This window comes from Canis lupus, chromosome 28 (genome assembly GCF_003254725.2).
Source record: "Canis lupus dingo isolate Sandy chromosome 28, ASM325472v2, whole genome shotgun sequence".
NCBI classification, from domain to species: Eukaryota; Metazoa; Chordata; class Mammalia; order Carnivora; family Canidae; genus Canis; species Canis lupus.
The window spans coordinates 3,725,223-3,746,214 of NC_064270.1; the positions used below are offsets into that span (position 1 = coordinate 3,725,223).

At 44.3% G+C, this 20,992-nt stretch overlaps 2 protein-coding genes and 1 long non-coding RNA gene across 9 annotated transcripts in view; 2 read left to right on the plus strand and 1 right to left on the minus strand.

Moving 5' to 3' along the window:
• The first annotated feature begins 10 nt into the window (after positions 1-10).
• HNRNPF (heterogeneous nuclear ribonucleoprotein F) lies at positions 11-20,564 on the plus strand. 7 transcript variants are annotated; one of them, XM_025466430.3, is made up of 5 exons: positions 78-101; positions 422-486; positions 13,307-13,444; positions 15,233-15,297; positions 18,645-20,564. In XM_025466430.3, the coding sequence occupies exon 5, from the start codon at positions 18,696-18,698 to the stop codon at positions 19,938-19,940; it is 1,245 nt and encodes a 414-aa protein (XP_025322215.1). In that variant the 5' UTR covers positions 78-101; positions 422-486; positions 13,307-13,444; positions 15,233-15,297; positions 18,645-18,695; the 3' UTR covers positions 19,941-20,564. The 7 variants fall into 7 exon arrangements, with proteins under 7 accessions (XP_025322213.1, XP_025322217.1, XP_025322215.1 ...); XM_025466428.3 differs by lacking the exon at positions 13,307-13,444 and having other exon boundaries at positions 11-101; XM_025466429.3 differs by lacking the exons at positions 78-101; positions 422-486 and adding an exon at positions 12,409-12,548.
• RASGEF1A (RasGEF domain family member 1A) overlaps positions 1,080-20,992 on the plus strand; it is a 216,782-nt gene continuing 196,869 nt past the window's right edge. Inside the window, exon 1 of the mRNA XM_049103346.1 lies at positions 1,080-1,170. The gene's annotated coding sequence lies outside the window, so the exon portion shown is untranslated. The remainder of the gene's footprint in view (positions 1,171-20,992) is intronic.
• LOC125753918 (uncharacterized) lies at positions 8,817-12,434 on the minus strand. Its single transcript, XR_007406789.1, has 2 exons — positions 12,299-12,434; positions 8,817-11,718 (listed from the first exon to the last, which is right to left on the minus strand). It is a non-coding gene; the product is annotated as an uncharacterized LOC125753918 (long non-coding RNA).

A 20,992-nucleotide genomic window follows, 5' to 3' on the forward strand; every position in this document is an offset into this window, starting at 1 on the left:
GACGCACGCCGCGGAGGCCCCGCCCCGCCCCGCCGCGCTCCTCGCGTCCTTCCGGCTCCGTGGTGGAAGTAGCCCTTCGCCGCGTCTTCCTGGAGAAGAAGGTGGGGTTCCGCGGGGAAGGCGGCCGGCGGTCACGCCAGCAGCCGGAAGTGGGGTGGGGGCGCGGGCTCTCCGGGCAGCGGCCCTCGGGTGCTGGGGTGCGGCCGAGCGGGGACTGGGCGAGCCCGGAGCAAGCGGGCTGCGGGAAACGCCGCGTGCGCCCGACGGGCGGGAGTTGTGCGCCGGGGCCGGCCGCGCGCCAGGCCCCGCCCCTCGGGGCCCCGCCCAGGGCGCGCTGCCAGGGGTTTCCATGGTGATGGTAAACAAGCCTCAACTGCCTCAGCTACAACTGCCAAGTTCCCCGCGTTCCACCCTCCTCTAGGTGCTCAGAGGGACGATCGAGGTGCCGGATGTGAAGAGCGGGAGCGTGGAGACCCGGAGCCCGAGGTGAGGGGCGGGACGGGCGGCGGGTCGGAGGCTGAGGGCCGCACCACTGGGACGGACCGAGAACCGGGCCCTCTGGGCTGGGGGCGGCGGGGCTGGGATACGGATTTGGGGGAGGCTAGGTCTGAAGTCAGGGGCCTCACCCACGGGGACCGAATGGGCATTGGGCACGCAGGGGCTGAGGGTTGGGGTCGGGAGAGGCAGGGGCTGAGGTCAGGGACTGGGCCCCCTGGGGCTGAGAATTGGGGTCACGGAAGGTGGGGTCAGAAGTCCACGGCCGTAGAGTCGGGGACTGGACCCCTGGACTGAGATCGCGGGTGCGGGGAGGCAGGCCTGAGATCAAGAGCCATCCGCTCGGGGACTGGACCGCTGGGCTGAGATTCAGGGCCGCGGGAGGCAGGGAGGGAGGAAAGGCCTGGTGCGGCCTCCGGGGTTAGCAGAGCTTGAGCGCCCTGCCAGAAATAGCGCGAGGGCACCTGACGACCGTGGGAGAGGGGCTTCATTTAAAAATGAAAGCAGTACTTTCACGTGGTTGAGTTGCACCAGACTGGTTGGCAACTGACTCCTCCCCCCTCCCACGTTCCCGCTCGCTGAGCCTCCACTTTCGGTCTTTGAGGCCTTTTCTTCCTCTCGGTGTGGCGTGTGAGTCCTGAGCGCCGGTCTCCGTTTTGTCTCCTGCTTTTAGAGGTATTGTGTCTGGTTTTTGGGTAGAAACTCTTTGGTTCTCGTTATCTCTGCCGGGTGACCACACTTACGCGGAGCGAGCTTAATCGGCCGTTTCTTTTTCCCTTGCCCTTTATTTCTTTGTATCCTTGAATGTATTTTTTGCTGGTTCTTGACTGCGCCTAAGAAACTTCTGGACTCTGCCGGCGCTTGCGCTGCGCCCTCTACCTTCGGTGTGCCCGCGTGGGTCCCTGAAAGTGGCGCCGGGCGGCCTGGTGACGCCGGCAGAGTCCGGGGACTCGCCCGACCCCGTCTTTTATAGACCGGGTTAGGAGGCCACAGGCCCCTCCCTGTTGGTCTGTTCCCTTCAGGAGCTCTCAGGTTCTCGCCGGACAAATCCCCAGACCCCGGAGAGCCCCTTCCCCAGCTCCAGCAGGAACCCCCTCCCCCGCCGCCCCGCGTCCCTCGGGCCGGGCCCGCCGGCCGGACTCTCCTCGCAGTAGTTCCCTTCCCCCGAGGCCTCAGGACGCAGGAACGTGCTTCCTTTAGCTCTCACAGCTACCTGGGGGTGTCCGGGCTCCTGTCTGCCCCGCGGCCGCGTGCGTGGCGGGAGCGGGGTCCGCGAGCTACGGCTCGCTGAGTGGGGGGAACCGCCCGCCGGGAAGGGGGGCCCCGAGGTGCCCAAGGTTAGCGCCGCGCCTCAGGTCTCCGGAAGTTGGTGGCGCTGGAAGAGCTCTGAACACTTCAGATACTCTTTCAGTTCAAAACGTGGTCGAAATTCCCTATCTTAATGTAATTCTATTACTTAGTCATTTTTTTAAAGGTTAACGGTTTCTGAATTTCTAGTAAGAATGAAAATACTTCGGGTTCTCCGGTTAGACAAAAAAATGCGTTGGGGTATGTCAGTGAAAAGTGATGTTTTCAGTGTTAATTTCTAGTCAAGATTCTTCATTTTGAAGTGAGTAAATTTCTACTTATGAAGTTTGGGAGAGGTTGCTGATGTTACTAATTACTAGTCTTTAAGCAAGCCCATCTTTAGTCATCTCTTGTGCCTGTATGCATTTCTGTAATTTGATTAGATTTATTACATACTAGGTCTTTTTTATTTTAGGTTTTAAAATAATTTTTTAAAAAGATTTTATTTATTCATGAGAGGCAGAGACACAGGCAGAGGGAGAAGCAGGCTCCTCACGGGGAGACCGGGGGAGACCGATGTGGGACTTGATCCTGGGTCCTTGGATCACGCCCTGAGCCGAAGGCAGAGACCCTCAACCGCTGAGCCCCCCTAGGCGTCCCTAGTTTTTAAAATTTTAACATTGTTTTTGTGGTATTTTTTTGGCAATTTTTAAATTTTATTACTTTTTAAATTTTTATTCTTGAGAGACATAGACAGAGGGAGAAGCAGGCTCCACACAGGGAGCCCCATATGGGACTCGATCCCGGAACTCCAGGATCACGCCCTGAGCCAAAGGCAGACGCTCAACTGCTGAGCCAGCCAGGTGTCCCTGTAATTTAAAAAAAAAAAATTAGCAGGTGACTGGTTTTCATTTAAAAGTCTTGCTACAGGGCAGCCCGGGTGGCTCAGCGATTTAGCGCCGCCTTTAGCCCAGGGTATGATCCTGGAGACCTGGAACGAAGTCCCACGTTGGGCTCCCTGCATGGAACCTGCTTCTTCTGCCTGTGTCTCCGCCTCTTTCTCTGTGTGTGTGTGTCTCATGAATAAATAAATAAATAAAATCTTAAAAAAAACAATGGCCTTTATCAATGACAATTTGCTCTCCTTTAAAAAAAATAAAAGTATTGCTACAAAGCTTCCTGTAAACATAAAATATTCAGGTAAAAATGTGAATTGATTTAAGTGAAAAGATTGATCAAAATAGGTTAGTCTTCAGATATGGCCAAAACTGAAGGTGAGTGTGGAGACATCCCGGGCCCATCCAGGATAAGTGCCTGCAGGGGCTGCAAAAATGTGAAGGGGTCTCCTCCTCAATCTGAGCTCTGGCACTCACTCAGACTTTTTGGAGAGCACATTAATTGCCCCTTATTGGGTCCAGGCACAGAGCTAGGAATTTGACCATATTTTGATGGCGCATGCTCATGACCAGTCTGTAAGAGGGGAGGGTATTGCTGTTATCCCTGTTGTACAGATGAGAAAATGGAGGCCGAGTGGAAAATGAAGTCACTTGGCCAGGGATAGAATAGGATTCAGATCTGGCTGACAGGGACTGCCCTCCTCTGCCAGGGACCCTGCTCTCATCTTACTGCCCTCATTTGGGGTTCTTGTGGAAAACCAAGAGGCTGATCTGAAGGAAAATCAGGCTCATCTAAGGCCAGTCTGGCTTATTTGACAGCAAATCCCAGACATAATGTTTATATCCATAAATATTGAAAGATTTTATTCATGAGAGACAGGAGGCAGATACATCTAGTTCAGAGGGAAAGCAGACTTCTCACAGGGAGCCTAATGTGGGACTCCATCCCCAGACCCCAAGATCATGCCCTGAGCTGCTGAAGGCAGACGCTCAACCACTGAGCCACCCAGTAGTCCTATATCCGTAAATATTTTAGCTTATATTCTGTGGATTTAAAAAATACAACTATAGTACCATCATCACACTTGAAGAAATAATAATTCCTTGAGATCATCAAATACCCTGTGTTCAAATGCACCTGACTGTATAATTTTTTTTAATGATCTTTTTTTGTAGCTGGCTTGAACCGGAATCCAAACAAGGGTCATACCTTATATTTGGTAGATACATCTCAAATTCAGTTTATCACAGCAGTGCTGTTCAATGGAAATATAATGGAAGCCATGTGTAATTTCACATTTTTTAATAGTACAAAGAAACGTTCGTTCTAATAATTTAACATATTAACATATATTCAAAATATTTCCTCGTGTAATTTTTAAGTTACTTTTTTTTTTTTTCAAATTAAGCTTTCAGAATGCAGTGTGTACTTTATATCTACAGCACATCTCAGTTTGTACTAACCACATCGTAAGTGTGGTTATTAGTGCAATCTAGAGGTTCTCTATCCTTGTTTAGTAAATTGGGTTGAGTGTCACATAGAGTTCCTTTCTTGGCTTTGGGTTTTTTTTTCTGATTATATTCAATGGTGATGTTTGAGTCTCTGACCTCTACTTTTCCTCTAAAGGCTGTTCTGGTTCCCTTGAGATGTTTTTTTTTTGTTTTTGGAAAGAATACTTCATTGGAGGTGCTGTGGACTCCTTTGGAGAGAGGTACTTAACTCCCCTTGTGATGTTAGCAGCCTTTGATGGTCTTTCCCTGAATGCATTGTTTTGTTAATGTTTCCAAATTAGTGACATTTTAAATACTCCTCATTTATTAGTAGGAATAGTTCCATAGAGAGGAAACTTTGTTAATCATTTGGTTATTCTAAGCTGTACTTTATAAATGACAGGTTGCTTTTGATTTCATTATTCCTGGCATTTATCAGTATTCAGCATAATAGCATGTGCCAAAGACACTTTTTCTAGTATCATTATGAAGTTGGGGTTTTAACATATAGGATGTATTTTAATCCACTGTGGCTTTTATTCTCTTTGGTGCACAAAATATTTTTTGTGGCCAGTGGGAGCCCTTCAGATTGGTTTCTGACTTTTCTTGACCCAACCACAGTGATCTTTGATGCCTTCCTTAGTAAGGTGTAATACTTCCATTAAGTGTGTCCACTAGTTTATTCAACTGGCCTTTAGTGGTGGGCAGTTGGGTTGTTTCTAGCCTTTTCCTCTTAGAAATAGAGCTGAGATGAATGGCTTTTACAGGTGTCTTTGCTTTTTTGTTTTGTTTTGTTTTTTTGTTTTTTTGGCCATTGAATATATCCACAAATGGTAAGTGAAAGTGCCACAAAAGGTATTTATAACCTTGCCAAGAGGATGTGTTTTCAGACTTCTGTAATTTTTGCCAGTATGGTAAATATTTTCAATGTTACTTCATTTTATTTTATTATTTTATTATTTTTTAAGATTTTATTTATTCATGAGAGACACAGAGAGAGGCAGAGACATAGGCAGAGGGAGAAGCAGGCTCCCTCCATGCAGGAAGCCCAATGTGCGACTCGATTCTTGATCCTGGATCCTTCATGCTCTGAAAGGCAGCCGCTCAACTGCTGAGCCACGCAGCTGTCCCAATGTTACTTGATTTAAAATTTTAATTTATCTTAGATGGGAAAGGTGGAACATCTTTTCATGTTTAAGGTCATTTCTTTTTCTGTTGACTCTCTATGCCTCTAGCCCATTTTCCTTTTTGGGTGGTTGGACTTTCTTATTTTAGATACTCTATAAAGGAACATATGTTAAAGCTTTAGGGAAAAAATTGGAAATATCTTTCCCTTTTTATCGATATTTTTGCTTAGCTTGGTGTTCTTTTAGCTATGCATAAGAGGTGTGGAGGTTTTATATTTTATTTTGTTTTTTATTTTGAGGTTTTATTTGTATTTATGTAATGAAATTTTTCGTTTTTTTCCTGTGTTGTGGGTTTTGGGTCATGGTCAGAAAAGTTTTCCTGTTCCCAGTTTATCCATTTTCCTTGCTTTTCTTTATATTGTGTAGGCTATTTCTTAGCATTTCTCATAAAACATGAAAAATTCTAAGTTAACTTTTACCGTCATAAATATGTCAGTGTGACAGATTGCAGGGACTGACTTTGAAATGATGAACTACAATTGCATTTTTGGAATAAACCCAACTTGGTCATGATTATTACTTTGTATATAGCTAGATTTGGTTGGCTGATAATTTCCTTAGGAGCTTTTCATCTTGAGTTCATGAGCAAAATTAACCTGTGAAACTAGATAAACTAATTTTAACACTCTTGAAAATGGAAAATCAATTCCAGGTTGATTGTAGATCAATACAGAAATGTAGATGAAAATAACGAAGCTTATAAAGTTACATATAGGAATGCCTGGGTGGCTCAGCGGTTGAGTATCTGCCTTCGGCTCAGGGCATGATCCCGGAGTTCTGGAATTGAGTCCCACATCGGCCTCCCTGCATGGAGCCTGCTTCTGCCTCTCTGCCTGTTTCTTTGCCTCTCTCTGTCTTTCATGAATAAATAAAAATCTTTAAAAAATAAAAGTTAAATATATATCCATATGGCCTTGGCCTAAGAAAAAGATCTCTTAAACCTGGCACAAAAAGCAGTAATCCTTAAGGGGGGGGCACGCACAGGGCTAGAATGAAATATTCTGAATGCCTATTAGGTTTCTCTGTATGCTGCTTTTACAAAAATTCTCACCTAGTGTGAATATTACAAATTCCTGGTCACACTCTCGTAAGTCTGTCTACATTGCAAAGGCGACCCATTATTGACATCTCCATAGGTTTTTGTTTTGCTTTCCATAACATTTGTTTAGAATTAGGCTGTCCAACAGAGTATGAGTAACAAATGTAATTTGTTTCATTTTTTAATCAAGATATAATTCACATACCATACAGTTCACCCAGTTTAAAGGGTACAAATCAGAGGTTTTTAGTATATTTACAACATTGTGAAAACCATCACTACTATCTAATTCAAGAACATTTTCTTACATTGAAATACCTGTAAGCATTCCTGGGATGAATCCTATTTGGTCATGGTGTATAACCTTTCTTACATGTTGGCTGGTTTCAGTGTGTAGTATTTTATTGAGGAATTTTACACCTTTACTCATAAAGGATATTAGTATGTAGTTATCCCTTCCCGTGATGTCTGTCTGGTTTTGCTATCAATATATGAGTTTACTAGGGCTGCCATAATAAAATAATATGGACTGGGTTGTTTAAAGAATAGAAATTTATTGTCTTGCAGTTACGGAGGCCAGAAATCCTACATCAAGGTATCAGCAGGGTTGGTTCCCTGTAAAGGCAGTGAGGAAATGATATATTCCAGACCTCTCTCCTTCGTTTGTTAGATGGCTGTCTTCTGTGTCTTAACGTCATTGGGTCTATGTCCAAATTTCCCCTTCTAAAAGGATACCAGTCATAATGGAATATGGCTCACTCTGATGGCCTCATTTTGTAAAAAGGCTATCCAGATTTCACATTTTGAGGTGCTGGGGTTAGGACTTAAGCATCTAAATTTTGGACACACATTTCAGCCCATAAAACAGGGTAATACTGACTTTTGTAGAATGAGTTGGGATGTTTTGATATTTTTATTTAGTATTTTTTAATAATATATTTTGATTGGCTGTTATTCAAAATATTTCGACGTGTAATCAGTATTTTAACGTTGAGATCTGTTACATACTTGTTTTAATCTTTGCAGTTCAGTGTGCATTTTATACTTAACAGCACCTCACAATTCGTAATTGTCACTTTCAAGTGTTCAGTAGGCACATGTGGTTAACGATCATATTTTTATCCTTTGTACCCAGTTTGTTCTTTTTCCAAATCTTTTTTTTCTCTATACTTTAAATTTAGGAGTTTTAGCAACATATGCTTAGGTTGTGTCTTTTAAAAATATCTGTTGGGAACTACATGACCACGTTTATCTTAGCCAGGAAAATCTCCTTTCCATTCTTTATCTGTTCTCTTGCCTCCGTTTGTGTCTTTTTCTCTTACTGGAATTCCTATTATTGACATGTTACTTCTTTTGTCTCGTGTTACATCTTGTGTCCTCCAAATTTCATATATTTTTTCCCTTTATTATTTTTTTGAGATATTTCTTCTACTTGGTTTTTAGTCCACTGTGCCTTCAATTCATTACTAACTTTATAAATTCAAAATTCAATTTTTAGTACTAAAAAAGTTTAGTATTCTGTAATTGAGTATCTGAAAGTGGTCGTTATTTTTTTCTCCTAAAAAAATTAGTGTTTCGTCTAGCGCTTCTCATTCCCTTAAAACTGCTGTTAATAAGCTGTTGTCTGAATGCATGGTATTCTTTCTGGGTGCCTGAGCCACTCTTCTGTGCATTGTTACGTTTCTTTTCTCTTGGTTCTGTTCTCCACTCTCCCAGGGCAGTATACTGTGGTCCCCTGAGCAGCAAACATGGAGCCCAAGATGCTATAGCAGTCTCAGCTCCTATGGCAACTGCATGGGGCCTGACAAGGTGTCAAGTCTCCATAGAGCCCCAGGAGGAAACTCTAGGCCCCTTGAGGGGCTGTGGGCATGTACTACAACCATCTCTCTGGAGACCGTGAGTGTAACCCACAAGGCATCCTAAGGCCTTTGCCCAGCTCTAGGATCTTTAGCAAGGGACATCAAGTAGCAGTGTTTCTATTTATGAAAACTTAACCTGGTAACTTAGATTTTGATTCTTGAGTCACCTGCAGTATGCAATCAGTAGTACCATAGAGCAACAGTTGCTTGTTCTATGTTGGGTAAAAATTTGTCCCTTGTGATAATTTTAATACAGGCATTATAATTTACCTAATTTCACATACTATTTTTGCCTTTTAGTTAACACAGCTTTTGAGAAGTGAATACCGAGGGAAAGTGTATTATTACCTCAGATTTAGCTACAGTATATAAACTAAAAGGCCTAATAATGAAAAGATCATGGAAAACAGCTTTCTTGTTGCATATGGATCATATATATCCTTTTCTTTTTTTCATATATATCCTCTTTGATGGATAAAAATGTAGTATTAGCAATAAACATCTAGAATGTTAATAATGTATTTAATCCATCTACAGCTTCTCTTTTTTTTTTTTTTAAGATTTTATTTATTTATTTATGAGAGAGAGAGAGAGAGGCAGAGACACAGGGAGAGGGAGAAGCAGGCTCCATGCAGGGAGCCCGACATGGGACTCCATCCTGGGTCTCCAGGATCACGCCCCGGGCTGAAGGCGGTGCTAAACCGCTGAGCCACCCAGGCTGCCCAGCTTCTCTCTCCTTAATAGCTCTGAGGGAGCTTTATGTATTGAATTTGGGTTGTCATACAAATTAGGGTCAGAGTTCTCATACTTCAGATGCATGAACCCCTTGAAAATTTTGATACAGCTGTGGGAGTGTGCTTTCTTGAAGTGGTTGGTTCAGAACTTATATTCTCAAGTGAGTATCTGACAGGAGAAAAAGTTTAAGAGCCACTGAGTTGGGACTTCATAAATTGTTGGGTTGGAAGAGACTTTTGTGGTTTCCAATGTAATTTCTAGTGGAACAGGAAAATTATCCATCACAAATTAAGGGTCTGGGCTTTGCTCACATACCATCCCTAGACAGGGAATTTGCTTTTTCCCTAGGCCCATCTTTGCTCCTCAAGTGGAAAACAGACATAAGCAGCAGAAATATATCTAAAACTCTCGTGTGAATTTTTAAGATTTTATTTATTTATTCATGAAAGACACACAGAGAGGTAGAGACATAGGCAGAGAGAGAAGCAGGCTCCATGCAGGGAGCCTGATGTGGGACTCGATCCCGGGACCCCAGGATCACGCCCTGGGCAAACACAGACTCTTAACTGCTGAGCCACCCAGGCATCCCTCTCCTGTGAACTTAATAAGAACTGAGTATGAAGATTAAAATGATTCACCATGGGTAACCTGGCTGGCTCAGTTTGGTATAGCATGGGACGACTCTTGATCCTTGACGTTAAGTTCAAGCCTTGTTGGGTGTAGAGATTACTTTAAAAAATAAAATCTCTTAAAAAATAATAAAAGGACTCACCACAAAGTAAAATATTTATACAAAGCAACACAAAAACAGACACTGGCAAAAGGGCTGCATTTAAAACATATAAAGAGGGACACCGGGGTGGCTCAGTTGAGTGTCTGCTTTGGCTCAGTGTTATCCTGGAATCCGGGATCTGAGTCCCGCATCGGGCTCCTTGCATGGAGCCTGCTTCTCCCTCTGCCTAGGTCTCTGCCTCTCTCTCTCTTTCTGTGTCTCTTATGAATAAATAAATAAATAAACAAACAAACAAACATATAAAGAATTTGAACAAGTATTCAGGGAGGAGGAAGTAGGATAACCTACAAAGGAACAAAAAAATAATAGTCTTCTAAAATCTACTTTTTATACCTCAGGTATTTACCAGGGGAAATTTTCACCCCCCCCTTCTCCCACCCCTGCTTTGTGTCTGTTTAAATGTCACTTCCTCAGCTCCAGTGTTAGTTGATCCCCATTATTTAGTTTTAGGTCATTCAGAATTTGTCATCATACATTTATTTCTTCCTTTCTTTATGGATTTTCTAGTCCACTGTTTTGTGGACCTAGCACAGTGCCTGCATTTTGTAAGTGCACAATATTTCTGAGTTAGCGAATAACTCCCAATTTCGGATAATTTTATCTATTGCACATCACTCATCCTTGAACATTAGCTTCATTTCTACCACAATGAAGGGCACCATTCATTCATTCATTCATTCATTCATGATAGAGAGGCAGGAGACACAGGCAGAGGGAGAAGCAGGCTCCATGCAGGGAGCCCGATGCGGCCTCGATCCCAGGACTCCAGGATCGCACCCTGGGCCAAAGGCAGGCGCTAAACCGCTGAGCCACCCAGGGATCCCCAAGGGCACCGTTTTTATTGCAGGTTACCATCAGTTTTTCCAAACTTGTCTCATTGCTTTCCCATCCCCTCTCTGTGCATCTGTTCCCACCATTTCTTTTCCAGATAGCAGCTAGGCTGTCCTGTTGAAAAGCAAAAACAAATTACACCACATTCCATTTTGAAACAAATGACTTCCCATTGGCCTTAGACTAAAGTACAAAATACCAAACCAGGCTTTCAGGGCTGTGAAGGATCTTCCTCTGCTTTTCCTCTTTCACTGGTCTCAGTACAACATGCTCCCCCGTGTCTTGCGTACATGTTGTTTCTTCACTGGGCAGGAGCCATATCATGGCTGATCAATTATTAACAGTCACCTCCCCAGTGTCACCAACCAGTTAAGTCAAGAAGGCATATGTAAGACGTACTTATTAACTGCAGGAAACTAAAATAAGTGAGAAAATGCATACCAATCATATAAATTAACAAAAATATATTTTGAAGAGGTTTTCAAGAAGTTATAAATGCTTATGAAGTAGTCAGGGTACTTCAGTTCTGTAGAGATATTCTTTCCAAAAACAAGCTAATCTTGTGGCTTAATTTTTCTAAAGAATATTGTTTTCTCTTGAATTCATGAGTTTTTAGTCCCTGTGTCCTTCCATGAATGGGTGGATTTTGAATCTTGTTGCCCAGCTTCCACAATTACCAATCAGGTAATGTGACAGTTTTTCTTTATATCCCCCTCCTTCTAATAATTTTCAAGCAAATTCTAGCCAATGTATTCTCATTCACAGATACTTCCAAGTGAATGTCTAGAAACTAATTCCCTTATATTTAAACACACCTACAGTTACATATCTAAAACAAGTAAATACACTTTAATATGAAAGATTTTAATAACATTTTTAGTCAGTGTTTAGATATAAAATGTTTATAAATGACTCAAAATCCAAATATGCCCCATGTATTGAGAATCCTTGATAAATGTCTTAAGTTTATTTTATTCGGTTATGTGCTTACTTGGTCTTTTCCCTTGGAGCTGTTTTGTAATGAAGCACTGAACTCATTTGTTCTTGTAGAATTTAGTCTGGGTTTGCCTACTCTCATCTAGTAGGTTCCTCTTCCTTGTAAATCCTATTAATTTCATAGTAAGTAGATTCAGTCGGCTTTTTCTTAAATAATTTCATTATTTAAAAGTATTTAGCATACAGAAAATACAAAAGTATAAGGAAGCTCGACGTACCCTCTCACCTAGTTTCAACTGTGTGAAACTAGGGGTGTTCACCTAGTTTACTAAATCATCACCCTTTCATCTGTAATCCTACTCCATCCACTTAGAAACTAGACCTTAAATATATTTAAGTATTGACTCCAAAAAATAAAATCACAGCACCATAATTAAAGAATTTAAATTCCTTAATATAATTGTTCGTTTGAACGCGGATTCACGGGTTCATGAAATTAATTCTTTGCTGGGTATTAAAAATTGCGAGTTTTAAACTGATGCAAAATATTTACACGAGTTTGTGGCGAAATATAAAAAACAAGGTACTGTATATACAAAGAAGTTCTACCTTTTGTCCTTTAGTTTCCATTCTAAATTCTTCCTACTTTCAGAGAATTTTTTCCCCCAAAGAAACCGTGCCGATCTACCCCTCCCCTGCGCTGGTACTCTGGACTTTTCCCCATCCTGGCACCTTTCCTGAGAACTCACTCGGAACGGTCTTCCTCGTTGCTTTTCTTCCTTCCCTCCGTCCTCCCACTTCCTGCCTGGGCCGACCGCGCGGGCCGCGGGCCGCACCTGCAGGACGCGTTTCCATTGGTGACATCTTGGCGGGCCCATCGGTGGCACTTCCTCCTTTACACCCCGTGACCCACGTCCGGCCCGCCGCCCTCAGTCACGCGGCCTCTGCCTCCGGGACGCAGCCCCGCGCGTCGGCCTTCCGGACTCCGGACCCGTCGTGGTGAGCCGCCGCGAGCGGACGACCCCCACCCGCCTGCCCGTCCGCCCTCCCCCGGCCCCCGACCCACCCCGCCTCGGCGAGCCCCGGGAACTCGCCCCTCCCCCACAACCCCCCGGCCCGCCCGCGCCAGGAACTCTTTCTTTACCCTCAGTGTCTTAGGAACTCTTCCTCTGTCCTCCCCCCGTAGCCCCCCTGCCCCAGGAAGTCCCCCCGACCCGACCCGACAGCTCCGCCCCGCACGGGTCCCGGGAACTCTTCCCTGGTCGCCCCAGAAAGCCCCCCCCCCCCCGACTCGGGAGCTCCGCCCCCTCCCTGCAGCTCCGGGAAGCCTGGCCTGGAACTCGGCCCCACCCCCACCCCGGCGGCAAACTACCCTCCCCCCCCCCCCCCCGCCAGCCCAGGCCCCCTCCCGCCCGGCCCGGAGCTTCTCTCCCCCCACCTCCGCTCGTTCCGCCCCCGCCCCGGAAGCTCCCGCTGACCCCGCCCAGGCCCCGCGGAGAGGCGCACTGGGCTCCCATTTTCCTGTGGGGCCGGGTGGATCGTACGTTTTCGGATCCACCAAGTAGAGGCCTGGTGGGCCCCCCGCCCCGCGCCTCGTACAGGTCCCCCCGCCCGGCGAGCTCGGCGCCTGCGACCGCCGCTGTGCTTCCCGCCGAAATCGCTCAGGCGCGCCCCTGGCGGCCCGCGCGGCCGCGAGCTTAAGGGCGCACTTTCCACCCCCGCTAGAAGCGCTTCCCCACAGCCAGTTTCGTTTTCAGGCCAATAACAAAAGGAGTCGCACCTGGACCTTGCCCGGAGCCTTCTGCGTTTTTAAGCGTCGGGTGGAATTAGGGGTCCTTTGGCTGTAAACTGCGTTTGTTTGGTGAAAATAGAAATCAGTCCTGATCCCCTCAGCGGTAAGTCTTAGAGCAAAAAAGAGCTGCGTAGTCCTGAGGCAGTGTCTCTCGCTCACTGTGATTTAAGAGTAGAACTTTGTGAGTAATTAAGACATTCAGGACAACCTGCCTTGTGCGTGCTACGAGCTGCAGGTGAATATTTATTTACAAATAAGGGTGAACATGCGCTAGGTCCTACTGCTAACACAAAAGAGGGTGAAGCCAGGGTCCCACTGAGTACCCCTCCCTGAACCGAGAGGATGGGATGTTAAGCCGCCCTTGTACTGCTTAGATAAATCTAATCAGTCGTGACACTCCGAGGCGCACCCTCTTTATCTTGATTGGATCTACCTGAATCCAAACTAAATCCCGTCTAACCAGTACAGTGAAGGAGGACCTTACAGGAGCCCTAGGACTTTTTTTAGAAATGCGGAATCTTCCCTATTCACATCTATTGTTTCAGAATCTGCATTTTAACACATCCGTGGGTGGTCTGTGCACGCTCAACTAGAATCCATGCACCTGGGGGAGTTGTGCAAAATCCTTGGCTACATCCTGTAGGGTACAGTACAGTTAAATTATCTTTAGGTGTGGGACCTAAGAGCAGTATTTTTTCACATGCGGCGATTGCAAGGTGGTGGCTCTGGTGAGACCCATGCTCTATCAGTGCTTCAGCTTGTGTACACGTGCCCATTTCAGTCCTTTGAAAATTGGCTGCAGTGTCTCTGGCCGCCCCTGCACATGCTTGTCCAGGGAGGGTCCCCTAGGTGTTGGTTTGCAGACAACACTGGAAGGAGGTGGAGTGAACCAGAGAAAGGAATCAAGATACCTGGGTTCTTCTACCTTTTTTGGATTTCACTCTTATGGGGGTACAGGGGAAGGACAGTGAAGCTTTCTAAAAGCCATCTTCCAGAGATTTTGAAATTATTGCTTCTTAAACTGTAATACTTTGCATTTATACGGGGCTCCCGACCATCCTCCAGATAGTATTTAATAATAGAGAAAACTAGTAAGACGGCAAATTTAAGACTACGTGTTCAGCGAAATTCACTTGAGTTTCCCAGTTATACTTTTCCAAAATTAAGAATGTGGTTTAGTTTCTCAGATGTACCCCGTGGATTTCACATATCCTGGTCTTCGGGGATATTCTCATCACTTGGCTGTGAGTGATGGTAGTGATTTTGTTTTTCCTGTTGAAAAACATATTTCAAAATTTCCTCCCTTTATTCTCAATGTCGGAGCAAATTCAGGTCACAAGAAAAGTTACCAAATAAAACTTGGAAGGAAAAACTTTGAGTATCTCCACCCTAGGCCGCTGCGCCCCCCCCCCCCCCCCCCCCCTTGTAACTGGTAAAAATCGTAAATCCTGTTGGAACAATTCTAGCATACTTGATGGAGCTCATCCTAGTCTCCCCTCCTGCCTCTGGTCCCTTCCCTACCCACAACAGTTGTGGCCTTGCTCCACCCCCTCCCTGAAGAAACCCCTCCCACCTTTGGTATTTAGATTTCTTCACTGAGCTTAAGCGCCTTCTAAGTAAGTCTCATCAAGGCTGGTGGGATGTTTCCCTGCTGTTATCCCCCGTATTACCCTTTGAAAAGATAAACCTTTTAAATACTGTGGGGGCAGTCTTGGGTATGTGCTTTAATTTTGGAAGCCTTAGGACTTTAAAGGCCCTCCTGCAGTCCCAGTCCTGACTCTTCAAGGAGAAGGGGAGCAGAAGCCCATCCTGACCCCGGCGCCACCACCCCTGGTTGCTCTGGTGTGTGCTGGGGCACTGAGGCAAGACCGCCTTATCGCTCTTTTTTTAGGACAGTTCGTTACCTACCAGGAGTGTCTCCGACTGTGGGCATCCCCCCTCAGGTGGTTCTTTAAGGTGAGCTCTTTTAAGAAAAGTAATTTCTGTTTTGTGTGTGGTATATTTAAACAGGATGTTTCTTAGTGTGAAGTAAAAATTATTGTTGCTAGTTTTAAAAATCTAAGGAGCAGAAACCAACAGTACTCTTCTGTTGAGTTCTAGTTGATGTCCTAGGTACTGCAAAACTCCAAGGAATTCAAATGTAGAAGGTTCTGAGGATAAAGTGGAGATACTGAATTATATTTGCACCTAAAGTTAAATTTGAATTCCATCTGAAGTTTAGAAGAATAAGGAGTTAGCAGGTTATAGGACTTCCCATGAGAAGTGTAAGAGAAAATTAATTCTGGAGTATAAATAAGCGATAAGTTTACATGTAGACCTGTTTTTTAGAAGAGTAGTCTTCACCTTGCCTTCAGAGAAGTCCCTTTGTTTTTCAGACTTTCTCAAGCAAAACATTTATAATCTGTACTGTATTGTTAGGTGTTTTAAGTAATTCTTAAATGCCTGTCTGTGTAAGTAATTCTTAAATACCTGTGTTCGTTTATGCTTCCTGCATGTCTTTTTCTGCCTAGACTGCCATGTTGTGGAGGGAGGTGTTGACCTCACTTGGCCAATCAGTTAATCTCTCCCTAATCTTGGGCCTGCTGTGCTGGGGGTGGGGCCACAGTGGCCAACGGAACAGACTGTCCCTGCTAGGCTCTCAGAGCAGTTTTGAAGACACATTTTAAACAAATCAGAACAAGAATGCTACGGAGTGTAGAAATAAGAGAACTTGTAGAAGAAGATCTTGTGGAAAGAGGTCGTATGTTTGAACTGAGGCTTTAAGGATTAGTAGGATTTAGCTAGGCAGGAGGTTGGGTGGGGAGTATATTTGGGGAGATGATTACTACGTGTAGTCAAATGCAGCAGAAAGCCTGGCACAATTCAGGCACAATGAATCAAAGAGGGCTTTTTTTTCCCTTTTTTTTTTTCTTTTTTTATTGGGAGCAATGCAAGCTAGATAAATGTGTTGTAGGCCAAAGTTGCAAGGTGTAAGTACCCCCTTAGCTCTGTGGTTTCTGTTCTAGTGCCAGTGGGAAGCCACTGATTTGGAACAAGAGAATGACATAAAGTGAGTTTAGGAGAACACTTGAGCTGCAGATTGAGTTGCAGTAAGGGCTAGCCATTACACTTGGAGAAGTTTAAGAACCAGATGAGAATATCCTGGCATGGGCTGTTGGTGCTGGAATTAGAAATGAGGAAGTAGAAAGGGATAGGAGGGCTATAGAAAGAAAAAGTTTGACAATTGAAATCACGGAGGAGGAGATTATTGAGCTCTTTATATTGTTGGAAATCCAGAGTAGTTGAATAGAATTTAGGAATGTGGTTGAGGGTGATGAATGGGACACTCCAGAATGGTAATGAATTCTTTAGATTTGAGGGCTTGGGTGAAGTTGTCCAAGGATTACTTCACTTACCTTTCTAGAACCTCAGGATGACAGGTAAGGCTATCTATACCTGCTGATGAGGTGCTATAAAAGAGTTCCAGAGAAAATACTGCTTTTGTTTGTGGTGTATCAGAGCTATGGAGTCAAGTTTTGTATGCCAGGCTTCCTGAGGCTGGGTACTTGAGTGTCCTGGGCCCAGACCTAGTTGACCGTGGAGGGAGATCACTTAAGGCTGCCTAGAAAAGAATTCACCCAAGCTCAGTGATTCCCAGCAGTTGAATGTGGAAGAAGGACTCAAAGGAAACAGCTAGGAGAACCAATCAAAATTAATAGGAAAACCAGAAGGTTGCATCTTCTTTAAGAGGGAGAAAGGATTTCCAGGGGGAGTGGTTAAATTCTGCTGTGGGAACAAGTAAAATGGTATATAATGGCATTAGTTCCGAATGGACATTCTTAATTACTAAGAAGGTGGTCTTCAGTGAAAAGACTGAAGAGAAGTTTCTCTTGGCACCTGGATAGCTTGGTTACTTAAGTGTCCAACTCTTGATCTCAGCTCAGGTCTTGATCATGCAGGGTTGTGAGCTCAAGCCCCACGTTAGGCTTCACGCTAGGTGTGGAGCCTTGAAAGTTTTTTCTAGGGTGAGTGGAGTTGGGACCAGAGCAGGATTGTGATCCTGCTAATGATATCAGCTAACAAGAGAAGCAACTGCTTGTTTATAAATTCCTAGACTTTGTGGCATGTGGCAGTTCCTTCACGTAGTCGCTGTTCTTTGAATCAGCTGCAGATGGGGGGAATGAGAAAAGGTGAGGTTGCCACAGACAGCTCAGGGCTTTGGGCAAGTGTGTGTGTGTGTGTGTGTGTGTGGTAGAACTGTAGGCAGTATTGAGGGCCCACTTTAAGGTTGGTGATCCTGATTCTACAGTAGTCATTCTCAGCTGGGAGTAGGTTTTACCCTCAGGGAACATTTGGAAATATCTGGAAATCTGTGGGGTTGTCACACCTGGGGGGAGGGTATTGCTACTGGCAGCTTGTAGGCAGAGGCAAGGGATGTTGCCTTCCAGCCTATAGTGCACAGGCCTATTCCCTACAACAAAGAACTGTCTGGTCCACAATGTGAACCATTTGGCCTGGCTATGTGACACTGAGCTACCTGGTACAGCCAGGAAATAGATAACTTAAACTTCCTGAGCTGTTTTACTTCACACGTACAAAAGAGGAGGAAGAGCATATGAAATCTGTTATAGGGGGATGGGGCCAAAGTCATTACAAAATCATCCTTTTGCACGTTGGCAGTTTTAAAAAAAATGATTAAGTGCTGCATAGTGACTTCATCAAATACTGAAATTACTGTAATTTATTAAAATTATGAGCCAAGGGACACCTGGGTGGCTCAGTCAGTTAAACATCTGCCTTGAGCTCAGGTTGTGATCCCAGAGCCCTGGGATTGATAACCAATATCAGTCTCCTGGTCAGCGTGGAGCCTGCTGCTCCATCTGCCATTCCCCTGCTTATATTATTACAAATTTGCTCTGTCTTTTCTCTAGTAACAAGAAAATACTCTTTTACTTGAGTGTCATAATCTCACTTTCCTCCAGTTCTGAGAAGTTCTCTATTTCTAAATATTGGCTTATTTCATTCTTTTGTCTTCCCTTTAGAACTTAAAATAACTGACCATTAGAATTGATAGGCTGTGGCTTACTGACAGAGGCTTCTAGATCACTATAGTATTTTTTTTTTTTTTTAAGATTCCTAATTCTTTTTCAGTCTGTAATATGTACATTTTAGGGGAGACCTGGGATTGAATCTGAGTTCAAATGTATTGGGTGTATTTCTTAACATTTTATTTTTTCATCTGTACAATCAGAAAAATAAGATTTACTGCATATTCTTGTACATAATAAATGAAAAATTATGTAAAGTTTTTGCTTTCTTTTCAGCCACAAAAAACTGCACCCAAGCTTGTTTGACGTCTGTCCTCTCAAGTGTCCATGATGCTGGGCCCCGAGGGAGGTGAAGGCTTTGTGGTCAAGCTCCGTGGCCTGCCCTGGTCCTGCTCTGTTGAGGATGTGCAGAATTTCCTTTCTGACTGCACAATTCATGATGGGGCTGCAGGCGTTCATTTCATCTACACTAGAGAAGGCAGGCAGAGTGGTGAGGCTTTTGTTGAACTTGAATCAGAAGATGATGTAAAAATGGCCCTTAAAAAAGACAGGGAAAGCATGGGACACCGGTACATTGAGGTGTTCAAGTCCCACAGAACCGAGATGGATTGGGTGTTGAAGCACAGTGGTCCAAACAGTGCCGACACCGCCAATGATGGCTTCGTGCGGCTTCGAGGACTCCCATTTGGATGCACCAAGGAAGAAATCGTTCAGTTCTTCTCAGGGTTGGAAATTGTGCCAAACGGGATCACACTGCCTGTGGACCCCGAGGGCAAGATTACAGGGGAAGCCTTTGTGCAGTTTGCCTCCCAGGAGTTAGCTGAGAAGGCCCTCGGGAAGCACAAGGAGAGAATAGGGCACAGATATATTGAAGTGTTTAAGAGCAGTCAGGAAGAAGTTAGGTCATACTCAGATCCTCCTCTGAAGTTCATGTCTGTACAGCGGCCGGGGCCCTATGACCGCCCTGGCACAGCCAGGAGGTATATTGGCATTGTCAAGCAAGCAGGCCTGGAGAGGATGAGGTCTGGTGCTTATAGTGCAGGCTATGGGGGCTATGAGGAGTACAGTGGCCTCAGCGATGGCTACGGCTTCACCACTGATCTGTTCGGGAGAGACCTCAGCTACTGTCTCTCGGGCATGTATGACCACAGATATGGAGATGGCGAGTTCACCGTCCAGAGCACCACTGGACACTGTGTCCACATGAGAGGGCTGCCGTACAAAGCTACCGAGAACGACATTTACAACTTCTTCTCTCCACTCAACCCTGTGAGAGTCCATATTGAGATTGGCCCTGATGGAAGAGTGACGGGTGAAGCTGATGTTGAGTTTGCCACTCACGAAGAAGCTGTGGCAGCTATGTCCAAAGACCGGGCCAACATGCAACACAGATACATAGAACTTTTCCTGAATTCCACAACTGGGGCCAGCAATGGGGCATATAGCAGCCAGATGATGCAAGGCATGGGAGTGTCAGCCCAGTCGACTTACAGTGGCCTCGAGAGCCAGTCTGTGAGTGGCTGTTACGGGGCTGGCTATGGAGGCCAGAACAGCATGGGTGGATATGACTAGTTTTGTAGGAGCATTTGAGTTATTGCAATCAAATTTTCACAGGCAGCCAACAAGCAGTGAAAAGCAATTATTACTCTAGAGGAAGCTGTGGGACCCATTTTGCACCATGAGTTTGTGAAATCTGGATTAAAAAATTACCTCTTCAGTGTTTTCTCATGCAAACTTTCTTCTAGCATGTGATATTGAGTAAACTAAAACTATTTTCAGCTTTTCTCAATTAACATTTTGGGTAGTGTACTTCAGAGTGATGTTATCTGAGTTAAAGTAGTTTTAAGTACATTAAATGGATCTTTTACACCACATCACCGTGAACACATTGGGGAGACGTGCTTTTTTGGAAAACTCAAGGTGCTAGATCCCTGATTCAAAGAGGAACATTTCTCCTGTTTGTTCATTCTAGTTTATTTTCATTTAAAATCTTTTTAGGTTAAGTTTAAGCTTTTAAAAAATAAGTTAGTTTTGAAAATTGAGACACATTACTAATACTGTAGGAATTGGTGAGGCCTTGACTTAAAACTTTCTTTGTACTGTGATTTCCTTTTGGGTGTATTTTGCTAAGTGAAACTTGTTAAATTTTTTTGTTAACTAAATTTTTTTCTTAAAATAAAGATTTTTTCACAATGACTGGCACCGACTATATACTCACCAAAAAGCAAAATGGGTGGTTGAAGAGAATTTGTTTTAATACTGCTGTATTTCAGTGTGAATTTCAAAACTAATTTAGCACATGGAATCTAAGATTTCCCTTATTCCTATACCAAGGCTAAATTAAAAGTTTGATTTTTAAAAATGTTAAACATGAGCGGTAGAAATGGTGACTGGAAACACGGGAGTATGAAAATAGAAGCAGCACGCAGGCCTAGCCTCCTTTGAGACTGGACTGCTCAGCTGTAATGTCCCGCTCTTCTCTTATACTGGAGTCACATTCATTTCTCATAGCTAAAGACCCTTAATTTTGGGTGCCACATACTTTGGAGTCTTTTAATCACAACCACATTTTGTTTCAGGGTGGTTTTTTTTTTTTTATATGAAGTTACTGATTTGAACATTTT

Bases quoted from the DNA above. Each gene is read 5' to 3' on its own strand.
- HNRNPF (XM_025466428.3), top strand. From the start codon at position 18,696: ATGATGCTGGGCCCCGAGGGAGGTGAAGGCTTTGTGGTCAAGCTCCGT.